Source organism: Theropithecus gelada, chromosome 1, assembly GCF_003255815.1.
Source record: "Theropithecus gelada isolate Dixy chromosome 1, Tgel_1.0, whole genome shotgun sequence".
NCBI classification, from domain to species: Eukaryota; Metazoa; Chordata; class Mammalia; order Primates; family Cercopithecidae; genus Theropithecus; species Theropithecus gelada.
In genome coordinates, this window is record NC_037668.1 from 30,284,544 (window position 1) to 30,308,055 (window position 23,512).

Genomic DNA, 23,512 nt, shown 5'->3' on the forward strand with positions numbered 1-23,512 from the left:
GACAGACAAGGGTAGAGGGGTGAGACAATGGGGGCCAGGGGCATCAGGAGCCAGATTTTGTCAAAGAAGCCTCAGGCCCCCATCAGGCCTCATGCAGCCTGTTGGAGTCTGACTCAAGTGCTACCTGGCTCAGGAATGCCCTTTGGGGAGGGCAGGGGACGCAGACACTCCCCGGAGACAGAGCAGAGCGAGGCACGGGAGCCCAGGAGCAGGCAGTGGGCGCAAGCGGTTTATTCAAAGCGAGGGGTGGGGGTAAGACCCGGCAGCAGGGACCTGGGGCAGGTCGTGGGGCTCACACAGGGAGAGGAGCAAGAATCACTTCTGTTCTTCAGGGTCACAGGCAGCAGGCAAGAGTGTTGAGGGGCCGGGTCCAGTGCCCACTGTGCCCTCATGGAGCCTCCCGGGGGCAGCATTGCATAGTGACTGGCCTTAGCCTGACCTGGGGCCGAGCTGGGGAGGCCCCGCCTCTCTGCAGGGCGCCTTCGGGGAAGGGGTGCGTGAAGGCATTGGCAGGCCCTGCAACATGAACCGAGGGACACCTGGACCCAAGGGTGAAGCTGGCCAGGGGCAGGGCTGGGGCTCAGGCGTCCTCAAGAGTCCACAGAGAAAAGACGCAAGACAAAGTCAGACGAGGCCTGTAGCAAACCCCCTCGGTCTGCTACAAAGAACGTGAGATGCGGGCTGCAAAGTGGCAAAGTGGCTTTATGCACAGGCTCTGGGCCGAGTACCGGGAGAAGGTGCCTCCAGAGGAGGCTGGGACGCGGCTGGGGCTGTCTGGCACGGGGACCTTCATGGCCAGCCACGTGGCCTTGGGACGCCCGCGTCCAGCCAGGGCTGAGGACCCAGGCCAGAGCCCCTCCCGCCCAGCACCCGCGACACCAGCCTGGATGCTGGGGTCACTAAGTGAGGTACTCGTTGGTTCCCTGGATGGGCCACCCTTTCTGCCCTGGGAGGGGGTCTGGGGTGTGCAGGAGGGACCCAGCTAGGTCAGTGTTCTGGGCAGAAGTGGGGCACAAAGTGACACAGGCCCTGAGGACAGAGTGACACGGGCCTTGAGAGTGGCTTGTGACATGAGCAACCCAGGACCCTTAAAAGGGATGACCTGAAGATAGAGGTTCCCCGGGTGGGGTGAGGGGCACCCGATGACGCAGCACCCCCCAGGGAAATGTGAGGCTTCAACAGACTTAGTGTGGGGCCCTCGCTCTCCTCCTGGGCGAGCGGGGCCGGGGCGCCCCAGCACTAGGGCTGCCACGCATCGACCCGGGTCACAGGCAGGGCCGCGGCCGGGTGGGGCGCCAGGGATTTCGGGGCATGCGGGGCGTTGGGCCGGGCGGGGTAGCAGCTGCCCGGCCTGCCCGGCCCTAGCTCTCCTCCAGGTGGAGGCTGATGAACTCCTGGATGCACCTGCGGAACTGGAGCTCCGTGGGGCTGCTGCCCGCCAGGGCACCCGGGGGACCCGGGGCAGCCTCGGCCTCGCGCATCTCTTCCGCCATGCGCGCCAGACGGAGCCTGCGGTGAGATGCTGCATGTAACGCCCCTGCCCTGGAGGCCCCGCCCCGCCCGGAGGCCTCGCCCCTGCCCTGGAGGCCCCGCCCCGCCCGGAGGCCCCACCCCTGCCCTGGAGGCCCCGCCCCTGCCCTGGAGGCCCCACCCCTGCCCTGGAGGCCCCGCCCCTGCCCTGGAGGCCCCACCCCGCCCGCAGGCCCCGCCCAGCCCCGAGGACCCGGCCGCGCTCACAGCGTCACGATGTCAGCGTTGGCCGCCTGCACTGCGATGGCCAACGGGTCCCGCTGCTCTTGGTCCAGGGCGTGCTGGTCCGCGCCCCGCTTCAGGAACAGGCAAACCTGGCTGAGAGACGAGGGCGGAGGGCGCGTCAGAGCTTGAGCAGGGAGGGCGGGGCGAGTGTGGTCGCGGGGCGTGGCCGGGCAGGGGGTGGCCAGGCTGGGGCGTGATCGGGGCGGGTGGGCGTGGTCGGGGCGTGGGTTGCGCGCCTCACCCGGTGCGGCCCAGCAGCGTGGCGTGGTGCAGGGGCGCCCGGCCCCGGCTGTCTCTTTGGTTCACGTCCGCTCCGTTTTGCAGCAGGAACTCACAGACGATCAAGGAGCCCTGGGGAGCCGGGCGACTAAGACGGAGTCGCGGTACCGGCCCCTCGCAGCGCCTCTGCACCCTGACCCCGGCCTTGGGCGTCCCCAGCCGGGACCGAACTTGTCCCCACCGCGGACAGGCGGCCCCTGTGTGGGGGCCACAGAAGAGGCAACCTCAAGTGTGCGCCTGTGTCCTGCGCGCAGCCCCCGTGCCTCGCTCACCCCTAGCACGGCCTGCACCAGCGGCGTCTTGCCCTCATCCTCCGCGTCCGCCCAGTTGACCTCGGCCCCGTGGGCCAGCGCCGCCGCCAGCGCAGGAAGGTCGCGGGCACGCGCCGCGCGGTGCGCCAGGAGCCCCGGGTGCAGCTCACGCACGTCTGCCAGGCCCCAGGCCTCGGCCTCAGCGTCCCCGTCTGCCTCACCGCTGGACTCCTCGGACTCCACACCCTCTGTGGGGAGGGGGCGGTCAGGGAAGGCGACCCCCGGGGCTGCCCCGGGGCTGGGCAGGGGCGTCTGCCGAGCGCAAGGTGCCACCCACCCTCCTCAGTGACGCTGTCCACCACAGAGCCTGAGCCGAAAGCCAGGACGTCCGAGCTGCCATCCGAGCTGCCCCCAAGGCCACTGTCGCTACTCAGACCTGCAGGTCCGCAGGGAAGGGAGTCCTGAAGGTGGGAGGCCCCAACTCCATCCAGAGCCCTGGGGCAAAGCTGGAACCCCACCCACCCTCCAGGGGCAACCCCTAGGGACAGGAGCAGCTCCCACCCAGGGCCAGGGGGAGCCAGCCGCAGGCTAGGATCAAAGGAGAGAAAACCAAGTAACAGCTCAAAGGTGCCAGGGGTAGTCCCCTAAAGCCCAGGCCCGCGGGGAAGTCCGTCCCCCCAACTCTCAGGCTCACCTGCACCCCTGCAGTGGGCCCCCATCCCTGTCTGTGGCTGGCCCAGGCTGAAAAGTCTCCACCCAACGGATGGGCAGCATGGCCTCAGAAGGGTCCCAGGCTGAGGGCCAGCTGGCAGTGCCTTCTGCTGCCCCAGCACCCCGGGCCATTCGCTCCACACACACACCGGGGTGCACACAGCCCACAAACACATTTGCACAGCTCACCCCCACAGTCAGGGCCTCGGCCTCCAGCTCTGTGGCCAGGAGGCCTCCGCCCCTCCAGATGCTGCTCCATTCCCCTGCAAGGGCCATCCACACTTGGGCACCCTCCAGGCCAGCCTCCTTGGCCCTGCTCTGCCACCTGGCTGGGCCCATCCCACACTTACTGCGAGGGCCAGCCCCCGCGGCCCCTGCGTCGAAGTAGGAAAAGAGTGAGTCCAGCTCGTCGGGGCAGAAGAGGGAGTCTCGGCGGAACTTACGATCCAGGGTGCCCACTGCAGGGGCAGTGCGTATTCAGAGCAGGGAACATGCCCGGGGTGGGGCAGAGAACCCCAGGTCACAGTGGGAGTCTGCGGAGCCTGAGGTGCCCCCAGAGCCCCTGCCCCCAACCCCTTAACGGAGTCCATCCCCGACCCAGGCAAGCCCCTCTCAGCCCTGCCGGGGCATGGCCTCCCACCTGAGGACAGAGCAGCCACACACGGCAGGACAGGCTCAAGCCGGACCTTGCGGCGGGCAGTGGGGACGCGGGGAGAGCTGTGGGGCCGTGGGCACTTCTGTGCCCTCCAGCGTCTTGGGGCCTCCAGGGCTGGTGCCATGGGTGCCTTCCGCAGAAATTTCTTTTCCACATATTTGTCCTTGATCCAGGCCTCCTTGTCCTGCCTGGATCAGGGGTGAACATGAGGCTGTGCCCCAGGCTGGGGCTCCCTGGCTGATCCAGACTGTACCCCACCTCACCGGGGGCTGCTGGCTGTGGGTTTCCTGCTGCCTGGACCCTCACACTGGGCCTCATAGATCTGATTCACGGCTCTGTTTCCAAGCTCACACATCAGCTGGCGGCAGACAGGGCGAGCAGGCATCAGTGCAAACCTGCAGACCCCAGCTCCCGCCACCACAAAGGGGGTCCCATGGCCTGCAGGAATCCCACACACACACCTTTAGCAGCTCTGGCTCCCACGAGTCCAGCGTCAGGGACCGGACTTTGGAGCAGTGGACACCCAGGCTCCTGGAGGGCAGAGGCAGGGGTGAGTCTGGGTGAGGCAAGGCCCCCAGCTCCGGCCCAACCCCAATCCCCAGCCCTGCCCTCAGGGGCCCACCTGTGGATGCCAGAGCACTCGATACAGAGCAGCACGCCCAGGTTGATGCTGGCCCAGCGGGGGTCCGACTGGCCACAATCGCCGCACTGGCTGTTGCCGGCCACGCTCTGCACACGCTGCAGCACACTCTCGCCCTTCACGCCACGCTCCCGAGGGTCGGTGGCAGAGTCGATGCTGCTCGTGGACGGGGATGCTGTGCGGTCCAGCCTCTGGGGGATGGGGTGGGGCTGCTCAGTCCCGCAGGGGCTCTAGCGTGGTTTCCCCAGCAGGTCCCCTCCTCCCCAGCCGGAAGTGCAGGTGCAGGCCAGGGCCCCTCAAGCACACGCCTGCACAAGCATGTATGCGTGCACACCCTCATGTGGGCAGATGCCACCTGCACACACATGCACACCCACACTGCACAGGCCAGTGTGCCAGTGCACCCACAGCAAACACCCAGCTTGCAGGAGCCACAAACAGGTGTGTGCACAGGCGTGGGCAGGGGCACCAAGGGCCACACCTCGCTATAGCAGCTGTCAGGGCTCTCGCGGTAGGCGGAGGCGATGCTGGCCTGCACAGCCTGGACCCAGGCCTGCCGCAGCTTCTCGGAGTCGGCCTGCAGCATGCAGCTCCTGTGGGTGGTGGAGGGGGCGGGCGTCAGTTCCGGTGGGCAGCTACGCCCCCCGCCTCACCCTGGGCTGGACCTCCTCACTTGGTGGGTGACACCACCTCGAAGCAGAACCTCCGCTCGATGTCCTCACATGGCTTCACAGAGCACAGGCGGAGGTCATCCACCACCACGGTGAGGGCGTCCTGTGGGCGGCACTGCTGTGGCCCCTGCCCTCAGCTGCCACCCAGCCCCAACCACTCACTTCCTGCTTCACCTTAGAGACCCAGAGGCTGACTGCCCGAGTCCCAAGCCCCGTGTCCAGCTCTCTGCTCCCTGACCGTTCAGGCTCCGGTGTCCACTAGTGCCCCAGCCCCATGCCAACCCCAACTGACCAGTCTGCCCTGTGGCCCAGGTGGGGCATCCAGCCATCAGGGCCCCAGTCCCAGGCCCAGGGCACACCTTGAGCTTCTTCTGGTAGACTAGCTGGCTGTTCTGAATGGAGAACCAGCGCCTAGGCGGGTGGAGGGATGTGGGGAGTCAGATGGTGCCCATCCCAGGGCCGCTGTGACCCCTGCCCCCGCCTGAGGAAGGGCCCTCACCGGTTCCACGTCTTGAAAGCGTTGCTGGCCCTCTTGAAGAGGTAACCCTCCATCACCACCCCACTGGGTGCATCCACATCAAACTCCACTTTCGACTCATCGTAGGAGAAGTCCTGGGGGGATGGAACCCGCCCCCTGAGTGCCCGCCCCAAGGAGCCCTGCTACCCTCTGTGCTTTCCCAGAGCACTGGCTGGGTGAGGTCCTTGTTTGAGGCTGCCACACGGCCCACAGGCCACACGCTCAGACGGGAGACCCTCTGTTCACCACAGCCACTTCTTTTTTTTTTTTTTGAGACAGAGTCTCGCTCTGTCGCCCAGGCTAGAGTGCAGTGGCGCAATCTCTGCTCACTGCAAGCTCCGCCACCTCCCGGGTTCACGCCATTCTCCTGCCTCAGCCTCCCTAGAAGCTGGGACCACAGGTGCCGCCACCACGCCCGGCTAATTTTTTTGTATTTTTTAGTAGAGACGGGGTTTCACCGTGTTAGCCAGGATGGTCTCGATCTCCTGACCTCGTGATCCGCCCGCTCAGCCTCCCAAAGTGCTGGGATTACAGGCGTGAGCCACCGCGCCCGGCCCATAGCCACTTCTTGACCGGAGCAAGGCCCCCAGCCCTGAAACTCGTGGGGCAGACCCCTCACGTTCACAGCTGGGGGCCCGAGAGTGCCAGCCCCACCCCAGCCCTGCAGGGACAAGCAGGCTGTGATCAGGAAGGAAGCTGCCCCCCCACCCTCTGCATCCTGAGTGCTCCATTCATGTGGCCAGCTGAGCGGACAGAGCCCCATTCAGGAGGCCTGGGAGCCACTGAAGGCCCTGTGTGTCCCGCCGTCTGGCAGGCCAGGGCAGCAGAGGGGAGGCGCGGCCACCTGCTCCCTAGGCCACGTGGGGCAGGAAGGGACAGCTGCCGCCACTCCCACAGGGGATGTGGGGGTCTGGCCGGAGCCAGCCCTTCTCACAGCTGCAGCAGCAGCAGGAGCCCTGAGACCGGTGGGAGGTGTCCTTGGTGCTGAAGTGCCCTTGGGGTAGGGGAGGGAAAGGCACCACCCCATCTGGTCTCCCCCGACCCACAGCCCACCCCGGGCAGTGCTCACTCACCTGCAGCAGCGTCTGAAGGGCCGGAGCAGGAGGGGATGCGGGGGAGAGAGCCAGTGAGTGACAGCTGCCCCCAACTCCTGGTGACTGGCGGACCCATCCCCAACTCCTGGGGGCTCTCCCCTATCCCAAAATAGCCACTCCTGCCTGCAGCCAACATCTGCTCTGGGTGGTGGCCGGGGCTGCTGTCCCACAGACAAGCAGAGGCCCCGCAGGGAGCCAGTGACTGAGGCCGCAGAGGTGACCACGGCCGCAGAGGAAGGAGATCCCAGCAGTGGCCCCACCCACACGTGCCCCTCCACTGCACGCATCAAAGGGCAGCAGCCTCGGACCCCTAGAGAAGGTGTGGGCAGGGCAGGTGGGGGACAGGCAGGGAGGAAGGGGCGGGGAGGGTGTGCCGGGCATGGGGTGAGGACGCAGGGGCCTCGCAGGCGCCGGGTGTGCAGGGAGCCGGCTGCGTGGCCTCACCCGCTGCTGGATGGCTGCGTGCTTCCGCTCCATCTCACGCTTTTCCACCGCAGAGTCGATCACCAGCTGGTCCAGCTGTTGGGGTTGGCATTAGGGAAGGCCACGGAGGCCTGCCTTGGCCCCACCCCTCCCAAAGGCTCACCTCGGCCGCCAGCTTTTTCATGTAGGGGTCGAGCTGGTGCAGGAGGCTGTAGCCCTGCTGGAAGAAGCTGGACTGGGCATGCATGAAGGACAGCATCTGCGGGGGCAGCACAGGTGAGGCCCAAGCACACCCGGTCCAGCCCCCGCCATGCAGCCTGTGCTCATGGGCAGCCCCCACGCACTCACAGAGTCCAGGATCTCAAACTTCTTCTTGGCCTGCAGGACATTGATCTGCCAGAGGAGGAGCCCACAGGTGAGCCCTGGAGGCTGAGGCAGCCCCAAGCCCTGCACCTGCCATAGAGTCCACCTGAGCTGCTTGTGGTTCCCTGAGACCCCCAGGTCGTCTTCGGCTCCCAGCACTGGGCCAGCCTCATCCTCCCATGGTCCTGGAGTCCTTCCCCATGTCTGGAGGTCCCACCCATGGGTGAAGCAGGAATTGACACTCCTGCTCAAAATCTCTCCAGTTCTGTACAAGGCCTTTGAGACCTCCATTCGCTACAGCTGGTCCCCGTCCCCTACCCCATTTCCGGGGCTGACCTGGAGCACGTAGTCCAATGCCAGGTGGCGGAAGCACTTCCTGGTGAGGGTGAGGGCCCCGGTGGCTTCCTCCACCTCGTGGGGCCGGTGCCTCGGGGCCTGGGCGTTCCTCACCAGGGACAGCTCCAGGTCCTCCCGCACCTTGTCAAACTGCTTCTTTGTCTCCTTGAACTTCCGCACATCCCTGGAGGCCAAGTGCCAGGTGGGGTCAGGGAGGGCACCCAGAGGTCAGGGAGGGCACCTGCTGGATCCTGGAGTCTCCCACATCATTGTTTGTGTTTTTTGTTTTTGGAGATGGAGTTTCGCTCTTATCACCCAGGCTGGAGTGCAATGGTACCATCTTGGCTCACTGCAACCTCTGCCTCCCGGGTTCAAGCAATTCTCCTGCCTCAGTTTCCCTAGCATCTGGGATTACAGGCATGTGCCACCATGCCTGATTAATTTTGTTATTTTTAGTAGAGAAGGGGTTTCTCCAGGTTGGTCAGGCTGGTCTCAAACTCCCGACCTCAGGTGATCCGCCCGCCCCGGCCTCCCAAAGTGCTGGGATTACAGGCGTGAACCACTGCGCCTGGCCTGGTTTTGTTTGTTTGTTTGAGACAGGGTCTCTCTCTGTTGCCCAGGCTGGAGGCTGGAGTGCAGTGGCACAATCATGGCTCACTGCTGCCTCCGCCTCCTGAACTCAACTGATCCTCCCACTTCATCCTCCTGAGTAGCTGGGACCACAGACGCGTGCCACCATGCCCACCTAATACATATTTTTTTTCTTTTTTTTTTGTAGAGATGGAGGCCTCATTATGTTGCCCAGCCTGGTCTCAAACTCCTGGCATCCTCTGGACTCAGTCTCCCAAATACTGAGATTACAGGTGTGAGCCACCGTGCCCAGCCCTCACCCTCCTCCACTCCAGGCCCCCACTCTCCTCCACTCCAGGCCCTCACCCTCCTCCACTCCAGGCCCTTTCTCTGCTCCTGGGCACAGCCTCCTTCCTCACTGGCCTATCCCAGGCCCCCCACACCCCTGCTGCCTCCTCCCATCTGCTCCAGGCCTCCCCACCTCACTATCAGGATCTGTCCAGCCCAGACCCCCACCACGCCCCGGACTCCAGACCCGCAAGCCCAATGTGGCCTGCACCTCTCCACTGGCGGGGGGCTGGACACTCCCCCAACACATGCAGGGTGTGGAACCCCACTGAGCTCCACTCGGCTGTCTGCCTCTGAGCCTTCTGCCTTGTGGAGTCGCTCACGGCCTGGAGGCCTGGGGCCAAGGTGCCCCTGCTCTGCCCCAGACCCTCTTCCCCTCCAAGAGCGGGAGCGTGGCCTCCGTGTTCTTCCCCCAGCCCTGGGGGACCTGGGCCTGGGGGCCACTCACTCTTTGACAAAGTTGTGGAGCTGCTGCCGCACGGACCTCTGGGCCTGGTCAAACAGGATCTGGGGGCAGAAGGGGGCAGAGACCCTTGGGGTCTGTTCCAAAAAAGCCCCAGACGGAAGGCCCCATCCTCACCAGCAGAAGGCACTGCCCCCAGGCCCAGACACAGGGGCAGGTCCCACCCTGCAGGGCTGGCCTCAAGGGGGTCAGGGGAGCAGCCCCCAGGCCTGAGTTGGCACCCACAGGTGGCGGCTGTGACCCCTGCTCCTCTGTCCCACCTGGCCCTTGACAGAGGCCAAGGCTGCCTCGGATGGTCCCTTCATCAGGCGGGCACCAAGGACACAGCCTGAGCCCCACTGCCTCCTGGCCCTGGGTAGCCACCCTGGGGTGCCCATCCCTGCAGCAGGGAGCACTCGGTCAGAGCCGGGAGCACCCTAGAGCTGGGCCTGGGGAGCCGGAGCCTGGGCTCTGAATCAGGTGGAGAAGGACCGGGCATAACCAGGAGCAAAGGGACGCCTGAGCCGTCCTGCCTGGTCTACGTCGGAACCTCCCCTGGTCTACGTGGGAACCTCCCCTGTTCAGTCTGTGGCTCAGGTTCCCAGGCTGCGGCCCCACATCTCATGGGTGCCTGTCCTGTGTGTCCATCCACGTCAGTGCCAGGGCCCCTGGGGCCACCCAGACCCAAATGGCAGCCAGGCCAGCCTGGGATGAGAGCCTTGGATAAACCACCCCTCCCCCAGGGTCTGGTGTAGCCCTTCCCTGGGACACGGCAGAGCCCCCAGGGCTGTCCCCCAACCCACACTGACTTGAAGACGTGGGATGCCCCCCCACCAGACTGGAGGAGCAGAAACGTGCCCCCCCGCCCCATGCTGGTCTTCCGGTGACCAGCAGAGCTTGGTTCCAGGCTGCGCGCAGCCCGCGGGTGGCAGGGAGGCCAGGCTCACCATGTGGTAGTTCACCACCTCCTGTAGGCTGTCAGCGAACCTCTGCAAACATTCCTGGAGGGGCAGATGGGGAGCCGTGCTGAGACGGCAAATCCAGGCCCAGGTCACCCAGTCACACCCTCTGAGCCCCCTGGGCGGTAGAGACACCGGCCTGCTCCTGGCCTGGATGCCCTTGAGGGGCTGCCTCCCTCAGCCTCTCCTCCCTACCCCACCTTGAGGTCAGAGGTCAGTTGGCCCCTCACCGAGATGACGGTGTCGCCCTGGCATTGCTGGGACAGGTCACGGACGCCGCTCACGAACAGCCTGCTGGTGCTGACGTAGGCCTTACCAGCTTCCACCATGCCACTGCACAGCTTCACCAGCTGCGGGCCGGCAGGCGTGGTGAGCACGGCGGGCACTGGTGCCTACACTCGCTACCACGCACAGCCTCTGAGGCAGGAAGAGCTTCCAGAGTAGGTTCCACTGAGGGTGTTGGCAACCAGGACTCAGGGCCCCGGTGCAGGTTCCTTGCGCCTGGGCCTGCCTGGGGCTTGGAGGCCGGTCTGGGAGGGGAGGGTGGGGCCGCCATGGCCTCGCTCGGCTGGGAGGGACCAGGAGCCAGGCAGGGGACCCAGGGCCAGCAGGACCAGCCCATGTGGGGCTTGTGGACTCGACTCCCTGCTGCGGCTCCCAGCTCCACGGCCTGTTGTCCCCTCCCCTTTCTCCGCCCCAGCCCCAGCCACACCAAGGCTCGGCCCACACAGCAGCTGTCCCCATGTCACCAGCCCAGCAGAGGGGACAGGCGGCCACCATGGGTCGGGGACTCACCACAGCCTGGCCCCTCCCAGATGGGACGAGACTCAGGGCCGGCCACATGTGTGCGTGTGACATGTGCACCCTGGAACACACGTGCTAAGACACAGGGACCAGGACCTGGAGCACCACACGGGAGCTCTGCATATGGGGGGCTGTAAGTGGCTTAGTAAGGCCCAGAGGGTGAGTTCGGCCATGCAGCCATCCCCAAGCCTGGCCGGGCACCAGGCGCTCCAGGCCCGCCCTTCACCTTGTCCAGTTTGGCCTCAATCTCCACCACGTCCGTCTCCACCTCGTCAATGGTTGCCCTAAAGCAAGAACGGGGCTGGCTAGGGTCACCTGCAGCCTCGGCCCCCTCGGGGCTTCGCCTCCCCTTGCACCTCCCTGAGGGGCTCCACCATGGGAAGGCGCTTTCAGGAAACGGGCTGGGAGACAGACGCCTGCCTGCTACACAGACAGGACTGGGACCAGGTTCAGCGCACTTCCCCTCGCCACCCCCCTCCCAGGCAGGGAGAGGCAGAATCGGCTGTGACTCCCGCTGCTGTGCCCTCAAGGAAGAAGGTTGGACCAGCCTCTCCCAGGACAGCGGCTGCCGGGAGTCCCTGAGGGACGGTGCCCACCAAGGGCTCGGCCAGCCTCACCGGCCGCTCCTCTAGGATTTCAGAGTCGGCCCTGGACCCCTCTGGAGCCCCCTCAACCCTGCGGTGCCTGCTCCTCACCCCTCTGCACTACTGCAGCCCACCCAGGTCTGGCACCCGTGCACTGTGGGACGGCGGGGGGGCAGCACCAGGACCCAGACCAGCTGGGGAGAGACGCCCCTGGCTCCCCCAACCTCACAGCCGCAAGCGGCACGGTCCGCGGGGAAGACGGGTGGGCTGTCCTCCTCAGAGCCCACTCCCACCAGGACAGCCTGCGAGTAGGGCTGCCTGGGGAGAGAAGAGTTAAGGCATGACATCACCAGAGCAGCCTCGGCGGGAGAATCCCCGGAAGACGGGAGGCAGATGGGTCGGGCACGTGACCACCCCCTCCGGGAGCAGGAAAAGGGAAACAGGGCCAGGATCCCGGCAGCCCCGCAGGCCACACAATCGGCTCACTGGCCGGCCAGGCCATCTGGCCTCCCAGGGATTGGGCACCACAGGGCCTGGGCTGGAGCCAGGACTCCAGGGACAGGTCTAGGGCAGGGGTCCGGCAGCAGAGGCCATCGGGGCCTACGGTCCCTCATCCCTTGCTAGCCTGACACATGTCCCGGGCCTCAGGGGAGAGGCCTGTGGTTTCCAGGGGCGTGTCCTCCATTAGGAGCTGGGGCCGCAGGCGCCCCCCGGGGAAGGACCTTGAATGGTCCCAGTCACCACAGCAGGACACCAGGTCCTCTCTGAGCAGCCTTCACCTGTTCCAAGAGGCTAAGAGGACTCTGAATCCCGAAGCAGGGGCAATGGAGGGAACCTCACTGTGGTGTCCACGCGCCCAGCCCACAGTCCCTGGACCCTGATCTCTACCTCAGCTGGAGGATCCCAGAACACAGAGGGAACCATCCGCCCAGGAGAAGGCAGCAGAGAGAACCACGCCCCAGAAGTCGCAGCCACCCCTGGGCAGGGCCGGATACAGAGACAGCTGCACCCAGAGCTGCTGCCCTTGGGCTTGGGGCACCCGTGTCCCTGGAGAGCCAGCAAGGGGGGGTGGCTGCACCCCGCAGCTCACGGACGTGCTCATGGGGACAGGGTGGGCACTAGCAGAGGCCCCGAGAGCTGCAGTTTCCGCTGCTGGGAGCCCCTCAGCTCTACCCTCCTCCGCCCCAGGGACCTAGGCCTCGTCTGCTGCGCTCAGCCCAGAATTTCCTCAGCAGCTCGGAGGATGGGGAGGAGGGTGTGGCTGCCCCCCAACCAAAGCCGTGACTCAGCGCCCGCCGAACAGAGGCCAGGCGGTTCCCTCCACAGGCTCCCCTGGCCCCCTGCCCACCGCACCCAGGCTGCCACTAGGCCCTCCCAGACCAGGAAGGTGCAGGCAGGGTCCCCCTTTCTAGGGCTGGGGCGACCAGGTTCCACATCACAGACCACATCTTCTCGCCCACCCTGCCTGGCCCTCAGCCTGGCGGTAGGCCAGGAAACTCAAGTCACACCCTGAGGGCCCACCCCCAGGACAGCCTCTGGGAGTCCCTCAAACCCCAGTTAAATCACAGCATAACCCTGAAACCGACTGGGCCAGGCCATTCTCACCTCTCCACTCCAGTCCATGCCCCACAGGGGTGAGGCACTTTCCCAGGGCAGCCCCCGCGGCAAAAGGCCGGACGGCCGCCCTACGGCACCTACTGCGGCCCCACAGCCCCCATAACTGCCTCCTGTAACCGGCTCCCGTGAGAGCCGGTTACAAGGGAAGGCTCAGAGGTGAGTGGGTTCCAGCACCCCCTCCCGACTGGGCGAGGGCAGCATAGGGCGGTCTGCATGAAGGAGGTCCATTAGGTTTCTGAGGGAGGGGCCAGGGAGAAAGTAGGGGCTTCAGCCAGGGCCCAGCCCCCAGCAGGGAGGCCATGCCCACGCCTCCCCACAGCCCGGGTTCCCAACGCAGGATTGTAGAGTGCCTAAGTTATTCAACCCCTTTTCCCAGGTCAGCAACGGAAGATGGGAGAACAGAGGATGGCCCCAGTTCCTCTGCCCAGGGCCGGGGGGCCACTCTCCTGGCTGGCCCTGAGCCTCCCACTCCAAGTCTCCTGAGGCCTTCTGGTGAGAGCTCTAAGGATGCTGAAGCTCCCCGTGCCCCCCTACACAGGCTGACTTGCCAGCAGATCCCAAGAGACCCAGCACGCGCGCGCACACACACACACGACCAAGCACACATGTGCAAACATGTTCATGCATGAACATACCTGCACACACTGGCACCACACATACATGTGTGTCCAAGGACTGCACAGTCACACATCAACATGTGTACCCAATGGGGGAACAAGCGTGTACAAGCTGATCTGTCTGTTGGTGACATGGCTAACACAGTACGTGAACCGGCACAGAGAGGTGGCGTGTGCACGTGCTTGCACGCACTCATCGGCAGGCTACATGCAGAAGCAAGCACAGCCCCGTGGCACAGCTCATCCACACGTCCTGTGCAAGGCCTGGTGCCCCGAGGAAGGCGCACAGAGGGGCAGATTTCACAAGGGTGCGCCCCGCACAAGCACTGGAAGAGGAGGGGACCTCACGCAGGTGCGCACTCTGGTTTCTTTGCCTCCATTGTCGTTTGCCAAATGTCCACCATGCGAGGCCGATGCACACTTGTGCACACGTCTGTGAACATGTGGTTCACGCAGGTGTGCACGCCTGCACGCCAGGAATGACGGAAAACACGCAGACTCGGGGTGCACACAACCCCTATCCCCTACCTGACCTTCCCCGCCGCTCTTCTCGGCCTCCACCCTCTAAGCCAGCGGGTCATTCAAACCACTTCACGCTCCCAAGCACCCTGCCCCAGGCCTTAAACGCGGCTCCAGTTGCCTGTCCCCCACGCACTGCTCTGGACACAGGATCGAGGCAGAGACCAGGGGCCGACGCCCCCACACACCCAGACGACCCTGGCCAAAGCTGGACCGCAGGGCCCGGGAGGGGCTCAGCCCCGTGGAGGTGCAGACACAAAGCGGGGGCGGACGGTCCCGAGGTGCCCACGGCTGCCCACGCGCACGCCCTCCGCCGGGGGGCGGCCGCACAGGGCAGGGGCGTCCTTTGTTCCAGCCCCCGGGGCATGGCGCGGCGGGGTCGACGCTTTGTCCGAGGCTGGTCCTCCAGCCCCTCCCCGGCGGCCGCGGCCCGGCGCTGACCTCCCCACCTCGCCGTCGGGCACAAAGGCGGCAGCGACGCCCCCGGCCCGCGCCCACCCCGGCGGCCCCGGGCGGCGCACCTGAAGCGCGGGGAGTCCTTGACGCACTCCTCGAACTCCACGGTCATGGCTGCGGCGGCCGCGGCGCTCACTGGCACGAGGACCGCGGCGCCGAGCGGCAGCCGCGCCGGCCCGGACCGCTCGTCCCGCCCGCGCCGCCTCGGCGCCCGCCCGCCCCGGAATGAGGCCGCCGCGCCGCGCCCCGCCCCGCCTGTCACCGTCGGGGAGCGTCGCCAAAGTCCGCCGCCCGCGCGCGCCGCCCGCTGTCACCGCCGGGGAGCGTCGCCAAACGCCCCTCGCAGCGTCCAGGGACCACCCCGGTCCGGAAGTGAGGCGGGGCCCGCCACGGCAGACTTCGGGGACGGTCGGTGGAAACGTGGGGCGCGGGGAGGGCGCAGGCCCCTCCCGCTCCAGCCATCCCGGCCGTTGCGCAACTCAGGGCGTTTGCGAAAACCACGTCTGGGAGGACTTGGCCGCAACGCGGCGAACGGGCACCCTCGGGGAGTGTGGGCGGTGGCGAATGAATGAACGAGTGAACGAATGCACGCCCGCGGGAGCGCGGGGTCACCGCGTAGTTGCGGGCGCGCCTTCCGGGGCGCCGCGGTAGATGCAGAGCCCCTGCGCTCGGCGACGGGCCGGCACTTTGCAACCGCTCCCTAAGCCCGACCCCGCCTCCGCCCCCCCCCCACCCAGGCCGCCGTGGCGCGTTGCGGGGCGGGGCGACTGCGCAGGCGCAAGAGCGCCCGGGGGGGGGGGCGGGGGCGTGACTAGGCTGCGTGCGCGCGCGCAGAACCCCGGAGCTGGAGGCCGCCTCCCCCGCCGCCCGCTGGACTCGGCTATGGGTTCGGTGCAGGCCGCAGGCTCGGTGCGCGCGCGCTACCTTGTGTACTTCCAGTACGTGGGCACCGACTTTAAGTAAGTTTCCCGGGCGCAGCGACGGGCGCCACGTGGCCCGGGCGGAGGCGGGAAGGAGGGCGCGGGCGGGCAAGCGGATGTCTCCGGACGCGGTTTGCAAACGTTCGGGGGCGGAAGCGGCTCTGGCCTCAGAGGGCGGCCGAGACCCCAGGGCAGGGCGCCCCCGGTAACCTCCGCCCGCCTCTGCCCGCAGCGGGGTCGCGGCCGTCAGGGGCACTCAGCGCGCCATCGGGGTCCAGAACTACCTGGAGGTGAGCTCGGCCGGTCCCGGGACGCCCGGTGAGGGATAAGGGGGACCCCCGCCCGCGCGTCCCCAGGGTCCGGCCTCGCCCACCCGCCCGCTCGCCCCGCGGCTCGGTCCTGCAGGAGGCCGCCGAGCGGCTGAATTCCGTGGTGCCGGTCAGGTTCACCATCTCCAGCCGCACGGACGCAGGGGTCCACGCCCTGAGCAATGCGGCGCATCTGGACGTCCAGCGCCGCTCAGGCCGGCCGCCCTTCCCGCCCGAGGTCCTGGCCGAGGCCCTCAACACCCACCTGCGGCACCCGGCCATCAGGTGAGCCGGCGACCTGAGCAGCCCCTGGGGCTCGGCCTTCCCGATTCTGTTGCGGGCGGAGGCTGGAGGTCTGCACCGACTTCGTCGTCTGGTCAGAGCTCGGGGGTGGAGGAGACAGGAGGTGACACCTGGGCAGACGGGCAGGGTCGTTCCTCCGGTGAGCCTGACCTGCTGCCACAGGGTCCTGCGGGCCTTCCGAGTGCCCAGCGACTTCCACGCTCGCCACGCAGCCACGTCCCGGACCTACCTGTACCGCCTGGTCACTGGCTGTCACCGGCCTGCTGAGCTGCCGGTGTTTGAACGCAACCTATGCTGGACTCTCCAGGCAGAGTGAGTGCGGTCCTGACAGTCAGCCAGGAGGGGCAGGCAGGCCCCACCTCCTGACGTTACCCTGTTCCCTGAAGCTGCCTGGATGTGGCCGCCATGCAAGAAGCTGCCCAGCACCTCCTCGGCACACATGACTTCAGCGCGTTCCAGTCGGCCGGCAGCCCGGTGCCAAGCCCTGTGCGAACGCTGCACCGTGTCTCCGTGTCCCCAGGCCAGGCCAGCCCCTTGGTCACCCCCGAGGAGAGCAGGTGAGGAAGGGCCTGTGGGTTGTGGCCCTGCCCTCAGGTCACACGCTGATTTTAGCTACAGCACCTCCCCCAGCTTTAAGGCAGGCGAAGCGGGACAGCTGTCCTCAGAACCTGGACAGCTGGAGTGGCCCGGACACCCTCCCCCCCCCCCCCGGCTGGGGGGCAGAGGACAGGGAAGGCTGCCTGTATCTGAAAAACCGTGCCCTGCCTAACAGAATTCTGGCAGCCACTGGAAAGGTTTCGCTGGTGCCAGTGGTTCTGGCCCAGCCTGGCAGGGGTGGTTTCTGCTGCCCCATCACTGTCCAGAGGGCCACCCACCAGGTGGCAGATTCTGACCACAAAACCTCCCCTGCTGGGGTGAGCCCTGAAGGGAGGAAGAACTTCTGCCGGCCCCAGACTCCTGCGTCAGAGTAGCAGGTACAGGGCTGGGGTCTCTGGCACACGCACCAGCCATGTTCCCAGACCCTGCACCAGGACCCTAGGGGAGGGCCCAGGGCAAGCCCCTCCGGCACAGCCAGGCTACCTGCCCAGCCTCCAGGGTCCTGCTGCCTCCTTGCCCAAGCATTGCTTGTCTGGTTTTAAGCCTCTCCAATGGGCCTCCCTGGGGGCAGGGAGTCAGCCGGGGGAACCAGCCCGCCCTGTCAGTCTCCTGTCCGAGGCCACGTGGTAGGCTGGGGATGGCAGGCGCTGCCCCACAGACACCTACAGGCACGTGTGTTTCCAGGAAGCTGCGGTTCTGGAGCCTGGAGTTTGAGAGTCAGTCCTTCCTGTATAGACAGGTGGGCTCGGTTCTGGGGCCCTCCCTGGGGGGTGGGGCTGAGGGTGGGCAGGCCTCTGTGCAATCTCGGCCCTGGGTCACAGGTACGGAGGATGACCGCTGTGCTGGTGGCCGTGGGGCTGGGGGCTTTGGCACCTGCCCAGGTGAAGACGATTCTGGAGAGCCAAGACCCCCTGGGGAAGCACCAGGCACGTGTGGCCCCGGCCCACGGCTTATTCCTCAAGTCAGTGCTGTATGGGAGCCTCGGTAAGAGGAGTAGGCCTGGGAAGCTCCTGCTATGTGCCCAGTGACTGCTGCGGCCATGGCGTGGAGTGGGGAGGCCAGGGGCCACTGACTGCAGCAAGACAACTGGGGGTAAAGGAGCCCCCCGCCCAGGGTCACAGTCCTTCAGCCCAGCCCGTCCTGGGCTGACCCACTCCCTGGCCATGGGAGTGGTCCCAGTGGTGGGGAGGGTGGGCTGACCTCGCCCCAGGCTGATGCAGGGTCTGGTCTGTCCACAGGTGCTGCCTCCTGCACCCTGCAGGGGCCACAGTTCGGGAGCCACAGATGACCCTGGACACTCGGCAAAGTCAGGCCACACCAGGCCCAACCCTGTGCTGGTCAAGCAGGGCAGTCAGCCGCTTGGGGCCCACAGCACTGCTGCCCAGCCTCCACAGCAGCCTCCCTGCCCAGGTCCCACCAGCCTGGATGCCCCTCTGTATCGTAGGCGGGATGGGGTGCAGTGCAGGACACAGCCACGTACACTGAGAAGAAGGTACCAAGTAGCCTTTCGTTCAGCTTTTACTGGAAACTGCTGTCCGGGACTCCCTGCCCTAACCATCGTTTGGGGGCCCAGGAGCAGGAATAAAGGCAAGACAGCCCGGAGGCCAGTTTTTCTTTAGCTGGAAACAGCTGCCTGCGTGGGCACATGACACACGGTCTCTGTCCCCAGGGATGGGACCTGAGGGTCTGTTCACTCAGGGCACCCACAGTCCTGAAGTGCAGGCCCGGCTCTGTCCAGCTGGGAGAGGGCAGAGGTGGTGGCTGGGTGAGATGCCGGCCTCAGCTGGGGGCCTGGGGGAGGCCCTTCTTCAGCAGAGATGTGAGGAAGCTCCCCAGCTCCTCGTCCTAGGGCAGAAGCAAGAGCACCATGGGCCGTGCAGGACAGGGAGGGGTGGTGACACCTGTGCTGACCGCAGTGGGCTGGGGGCCACCCCTTACCTGGTAGGTCCAGGAGACCAGCAGCACCTTGGTGCCCGGGTCCTCAGAAGGGGCGGCGGCCTGGATGAGGATGGACTCCACAGTCACAGAGCCGTCCGGGAGGTGCTGCACACAGTGGTCCTTCAGGACGCTGTGGGGAGGCTCGGTGAGACCCTGCCTGGCCCCCAGGGCCCAAGGGGTGGGGGGACCTGAGGGGTCGGGGGGCGGGGCCAGGCGCCCACCTCTTGAGGTGGCTGTAGACGCGCAACGCCATCTCCTGCTCCTTGCGCGTGTCGTGCAGGTGCACGCGGCAGGTGAAGCGCAGCTGGTGCTCGGCCAGACCCAGCTCTTTGAGGGCTTGCTCTGAGGATACCAGCCGGAAGTTCTGTGGGGCAGGGGCAGGTCAGGGAGCACAGCAGCGGCCCTCCCCCCTCCAGAGGCTGTCCTGGCACTCACGCTGTCCTTCATGATCAGGGTGCCGTGCAGGAGCCGAGGCTTCTTGGCCTCGGGGAGCAGCCCTGTGGAAGAGGTGGCAGCAGCTGTCAATGCAAGGGCCACTCCCAGCTGCCTGCCCCAAGCGCCCTTCCCTGCCCGGCCCACATACCCTGCGCCATTTCCCGCTTCAGCAGTCCCAGCGAGATGCCTACGGGGATGCTGGGGCTTGTGGGCAGCGTCACCGTCTCGCCATTGGCTGGCATGTAGCAGCTGACTCCTGGACCCCAGGAAGAGAAAGCCTCAGCCCAGGTTGCCTACATTGACCCAAGGTGGGCCCCACGCCACCCGCCCGGCTGCCTACGGAGCTCCTGCTCGATCTTCTGCTTCAGGAACTCCATCTTCTTGGCTTCGCCATGCACCAGCAGCACGCTCTCCGGCTCTGCCTGGCCCACCAGCTGCATGATGCCCTTGGCGTCCGCGTGTGCGCTGAATGACATGTACTCCACCTGCATCTTGACCTCCAGCTGCGGAGGCCACGGGGTGTGGACAGCGGTTACCACCAGGAGGTGCCCCTCTGCCCTGCCAACCCAGCACGGGGTCGGGACTCACCACCTGCCGCCCCTCCATCTCCAGCTTCCGCTGCCCGCTGAGGATCTTGTGGCCCACGGTGCCCTGCACGCAGTAGCCGGGCATGATGACCTGGGGGCAGGCACAGAGCTCACAGCCACGGGACCCCAGCCTTGGCACCTCAGGGCCTTCCCTGGGATGTCCCCACCTGAATCCCTGGAAGCTGTTTCCACCTGCCAGCAGTGCCTGACCAAGCCTAGCTGCAGACGCCAAAGGGCTCAGGTTTTGCCACAAGACTGTCCGGGGCTGGGCTGGGGCTGTACAGCCCGAGGTGGACGGGCTACGTCACAGGGAGACTGAGCAGCTCCAGGCGATGTCACCCCCGTCCCTTGGCAGCAGCAGCCACGTCCCTCGGCCAGCGCGAGGCCAGCAAGAGCGGAGCGCAGAGACAGCACGGGAGGGACAACCCGCCAGCCTCCAGCTTCCAGGTTCCCACACCGCACCGCGCCCTCACCATGTTCTTTTCATTTCCGGCCCATTTCCGGAAGATCTGCAGGGACTGCCCGGCGTGCAACATCCCTGGCGTAGCAAATACAACCTGCAGGACACACAGGGTCGCGGGGGGGGTTCAGGGCAGCGATGCCCCCACCACCACTGCAGGCCCAGCCCAGAGACCTGCAGGAGACAGGAGGCCGACAGACGTGGATGTGCTGGCCAGCCCTGCCGCGGGTCTCACCATCGGCCCTGGGTTGTCAGCGAAAGCCCGGTCGAAGGCCTTGATGTGCTTGAACTCGAACATGTTCCTCTGCACGAAAGTCTTGCGGATCTTCTGGTTGGTCCAGGGGATGAACAGCTTGTAGTAGTGGTTGGCTTTCTCGGTCAGCCCCGTGGAGAAGTAGATGGGCACCTTCAGGTTCATGCGCTCCCTGGGGACCACCGGCCCAGTCAGCACAGCGGCCACAGGGGAGGACACTGCAGGGCAGGACTCGGCCGGGTCACCCCCACACCCGTATCTGCACAGCCCATGCATGGGCCGGGCTGAGTCCAGTCGCAACCACAGGAGGCCAGTGCCCTCAGCCTATGTCCCATTAAGCCCTAAAGCAGCCAGGCTCAGTGGAGGACCAGGAACCCCTACAAGAGCCGCAGACAGTGACGCTGACGGGACGTCACAGGCCTCCTGGGGTCACACAGCGCACAAGCAGCCCCCCAGGACAGCAGCAAGCAGGGCTGAGATGCCACCAGCACCCTGGGCAGGGCTGCCCACCGACTGAACTGTGCAGGCTGGGCCAGGGGCTCCTGAGAGAGCCGTCCTGGCGGCACCTACCAGAAGGTCTCCAGGAGGATGCAGAGCTCCTGGGCGCGGCCCAGCGCGAACACGGGGATCAGCACCTGGGGGACACATAAGGCAGGAGCCTGGCCATACAGCCCCTTGGCACAGCAGGCAGCGTTCAGTGAGGGCACAGCCAGGTGCCCAAGAGCTGCCTCATAGGGACCTTAGCCTCTCTCATCTGCTCCCAGTCCTGTCCCAGCCACTCTCTGGAGACAGAAGGGAGCTGCGTGGGCCCTGGCCAGGGCTTCGTCAGGATCTGAGGTAGGAGAGGCAAAGGGGCTCCCTGGGAAGGGTCTCTGAGTTTTTGTCTTCAATGCTGAGCACACCTTCCTCCCTCCCTGCTTGAAAATGCAGTGCCCCCCACCCTGAGACCCTGACCTAGGCCAAGGGCAGCCAGAAGGACCCGCCTAGCATAGCCGAGGGCCTACGCCCCCACCCCTGCTGTGGCTACCTTCCCACCACGNTTTTTCTTCTTTTTTTTTTTTAACTATTGTGGACCAGATGCAGTGACTCACGCCTGTAATCCCAGCACTTTGGGAGGCTAAGGCGGGCAGATCACTTGAGGTCAGTTCGAGACCAGCCTGGACAACATGGTGAAACCCCATTTCTACGCAAAATACAAAAATTAGCTGGGCTTGGTGGCACATGCCTGTAATCCCAGCTGCTCAGGAGGCTGAGACGGGGCATCACTTAAACACGGGAGGCAGAGTGAGCCTCGGCCATGCCACGGTGAGTGGTGAAGGAAAAGCTGTATAGTGGCTACTGCATGGAATAATTTGTTGGCACTTGAAATTGGTCATATCCAGCCTGGGCAACATGGTGAGACCCCGTCTCTACGCAAAATACACAAATCAGCTGGGCGTGATGGCTCACAACTGTAGTCCCAGCTACTCAGGAGACTGAGGTGGGAGGATCACTTTTAGCCCAGGAGTTGAAGACCAGCCTGCAACATATTGAGGCTCCATCTCTACAAAAAATTAAAAAGAAGGCCAGGCGCGGTGGCTCATGCCTGTAATCCCAGCACTTTGGGAGGCCGAGGCAGGCAGATCACGAGGTCAGGAGATGGAGACCATCCTGGCTAACATGGTGAAACCCCGTCTCTACTAAAAATACAAAAAATTAGCTGGGCATGGTGGCGGGCGCCTGTAGTCCCCACTACTCGGGAGGCTGAGGCAGAAGAATGGCGTGAATCCAGGAGGCGGAGCCTGCAATGAGCCGAGATCCAGCCACTGCACTCCAGCCTGGGAGACAGAGCGAGATTCCATCTCAAAAAAAAAGAAAAAAATTAGCCAGGCATGGAGGCGTGAGCCTGTGGGTCTCAGCTACTTGGAAGGCTGAGGTGAGAGGATCACTTGAGCCCAGGAAGTTGAGGCTGCAGTGATCCGAGATCACACCACTGCACTCCAGCCTCGGTGACAGAGACAATAAAATAAAATTGGCCGGGCTGGGCCGAGTGGCTCATGCCTGTAATCCCAGCACTCTGGGAGGCCGAGGCAGGCAGATCACTTAAGGTCAGGAGTTCTAGACCAGCCTGGCCAATGTGGTGGAACCCCATCTTTAATAAAAATACAAAAATTAGCCAGGCGCCTGTAATCACAGCCACTTGGGAGGCTGAGGCAGGAGAATTGCTTGAACCTGGGAGATGGAGGTTGCAGTGAGCCAAGATCACGCCACTGCAGTCCAGCCTGGGTGACAGAGCGGGACTATCTCAGATAAATAAAACTGCCCATGAAGGATGTACACCCCAAAAACTGAAAAACGAGGGCCTACCCTTTTTTCAGAGGTGCTAAAATGCTCACCAGTGTTCCAGGCACAGGGCTTCCCAGGAGCCAGGAACCCTCACACAAGACTAAGGGAACAGGAGCAGTGCATCTGGCTCAGGATGCAGCAGTTCAGTCCTACCCCACCCCAGGCATGGGCGCCACCATGAGCTGTCCCAGGTGGTAGGGCCTAAACCCCCTGCTGACGGCGAAATGGCCTCTCCACCAGGTGTGTCCTCTCAGGGTTGGGGTGCCCTGGGCCGTGACACTCCAGCCAGGCCACCACCAGTGAAGCCTGCCCAGCAGCTCCACGACACAGCCGCTGCTCTGTGGGTACCCTGCCCTGTGAGGAACTCGAGGTGCACCCCATGTGGGGCCACAGCCCTGCCTGTGCCAGTCCCCCCATTCATGCAGCTGCCTGTGGAGTCGTGAAGGTGCTGGCGGGATGGAAGCAGCCCCCAGGGGCTGGGCCTGAGGAGGTAGAGTGGGGCATCTGTGGGACGACACTGGTGTGTGCCCCTCCTTCCTTTGGTCCCTGCAGAAGGTAAATCTCACAGAGGTGGGACGGTGGCCTCGTGGATGCTGGGCAGCCCCCCACTGCCTGCCTCCCCTGGGAAGACGTGCAGTCGCCCCAAGTGCCAGGGCAACTTTGAGGGCTGCCAGGGAGGTGCCCACCCACCGCACCAGATGCCTCCCCGTGTGGGTTCCTCCTGTAGATACTCCCAGGGCTGGAGTGACCCCTGGGCCTGGCCTTGGGGCAGGCA

General features: G+C 65.4%; 3 protein-coding genes across 3 annotated transcripts; 1 reads left to right on the forward strand and 2 right to left on the reverse strand.

Moving 5' to 3' along the window:
* Positions 1–209: 209 nt before the first annotated feature.
* ACAP3 (ArfGAP with coiled-coil, ankyrin repeat and PH domains 3) lies at positions 210–14,832 on the reverse strand. Its single transcript, XM_025386410.1, has 24 exons — positions 14,677–14,832; positions 11,045–11,102; positions 10,245–10,364; positions 10,003–10,056; positions 9,062–9,120; positions 7,696–7,879; positions 7,345–7,389; positions 7,160–7,255; positions 7,018–7,092; positions 6,553–6,564; positions 5,462–5,574; positions 5,322–5,373; positions 4,965–5,065; positions 4,773–4,884; positions 4,274–4,482; positions 4,113–4,182; positions 3,915–4,009; positions 3,637–3,839; positions 3,347–3,454; positions 2,623–2,721; positions 2,307–2,533; positions 1,997–2,106; positions 1,738–1,848; positions 210–1,509 (listed from the first exon to the last, which is right to left on the reverse strand). The coding sequence occupies exons 1-24, from the start codon at positions 14,721–14,723 to the stop codon at positions 1,362–1,364; spliced, it is 2,508 nt and encodes an 835-aa protein (XP_025242195.1). The 5' UTR covers positions 14,724–14,832; the 3' UTR covers positions 210–1,361.
* Positions 14,833–15,425: 593 nt separating this feature from the next.
* Positions 15,426–18,341, forward strand: PUSL1 (pseudouridylate synthase like 1). Its single transcript, XM_025386676.1, has 8 exons — positions 15,426–15,570; positions 15,764–15,821; positions 15,937–16,124; positions 16,305–16,454; positions 16,529–16,699; positions 17,424–17,478; positions 17,561–17,723; positions 17,978–18,341. The coding sequence occupies exons 1-8, from the start codon at positions 15,494–15,496 to the stop codon at positions 18,025–18,027; spliced, it is 912 nt and encodes a 303-aa protein (XP_025242461.1). The 5' UTR covers positions 15,426–15,493; the 3' UTR covers positions 18,028–18,341.
* A 70-nt stretch (positions 18,342–18,411) lies between these two features.
* INTS11 (integrator complex subunit 11) lies at positions 18,412–21,434 on the reverse strand. The gene is given in 10 exon segments (XM_025386649.1): positions 18,412–18,562; positions 18,564–18,584; positions 18,678–18,807; positions 18,899–19,041; positions 19,113–19,174; positions 19,261–19,368; positions 19,453–19,615; positions 19,701–19,790; positions 20,173–20,256; positions 20,395–21,434. Coding segments are annotated over 10 exon segments (1,110 nt in total). The 5' UTR covers positions 20,689–21,434; the 3' UTR covers positions 18,412–18,547.
* Positions 21,435–23,512: the final 2,078 nt, after the last annotated feature.

What these genes read in the sequence shown, in the direction of transcription:
- PUSL1 (XM_025386676.1), top strand. Translation starts at nt 15,494, where the DNA reads ATGGGTTCGGTGCAGGCCGCAGGCTCGGTGCGCGCGCGCTACCTTGTG. An exon ending in TACGTGGGCACCGACTTTAA is followed by an intron (nt 15,571 to 15,763) that starts GTAAGTTTCCCG and finishes CTCTGCCCGCAG; the next exon opens with CGGGGTCGCGGCCGTCAGGG. An exon ending in GTCACCCCCGAGGAGAGCAG is followed by an intron (nt 16,700 to 17,423) that starts GTGAGGAAGGGC and finishes GTGTGTTTCCAG; the next exon opens with GAAGCTGCGGTTCTGGAGCC.
- ACAP3 (XM_025386410.1), bottom strand. Translation starts at nt 14,723, where the DNA reads ATGACCGTGGAGTTCGAGGAGTGCGTCAAGGACTCCCCGCGCTTCAG. An exon ending in AGGTGGTGAACTACCACATG is followed by an intron (nt 9,121 to 10,002) that starts GTGAGCCTGGCC and finishes TTCTGCCCCCAG; the next exon opens with ATCCTGTTTGACCAGGCCCA. An exon ending in CATTGGACTACGTGCTCCAG is followed by an intron (nt 7,390 to 7,695) that starts GTCAGCCCCGGA and finishes CTCCTCTGGCAG; the next exon opens with ATCAATGTCCTGCAGGCCAA.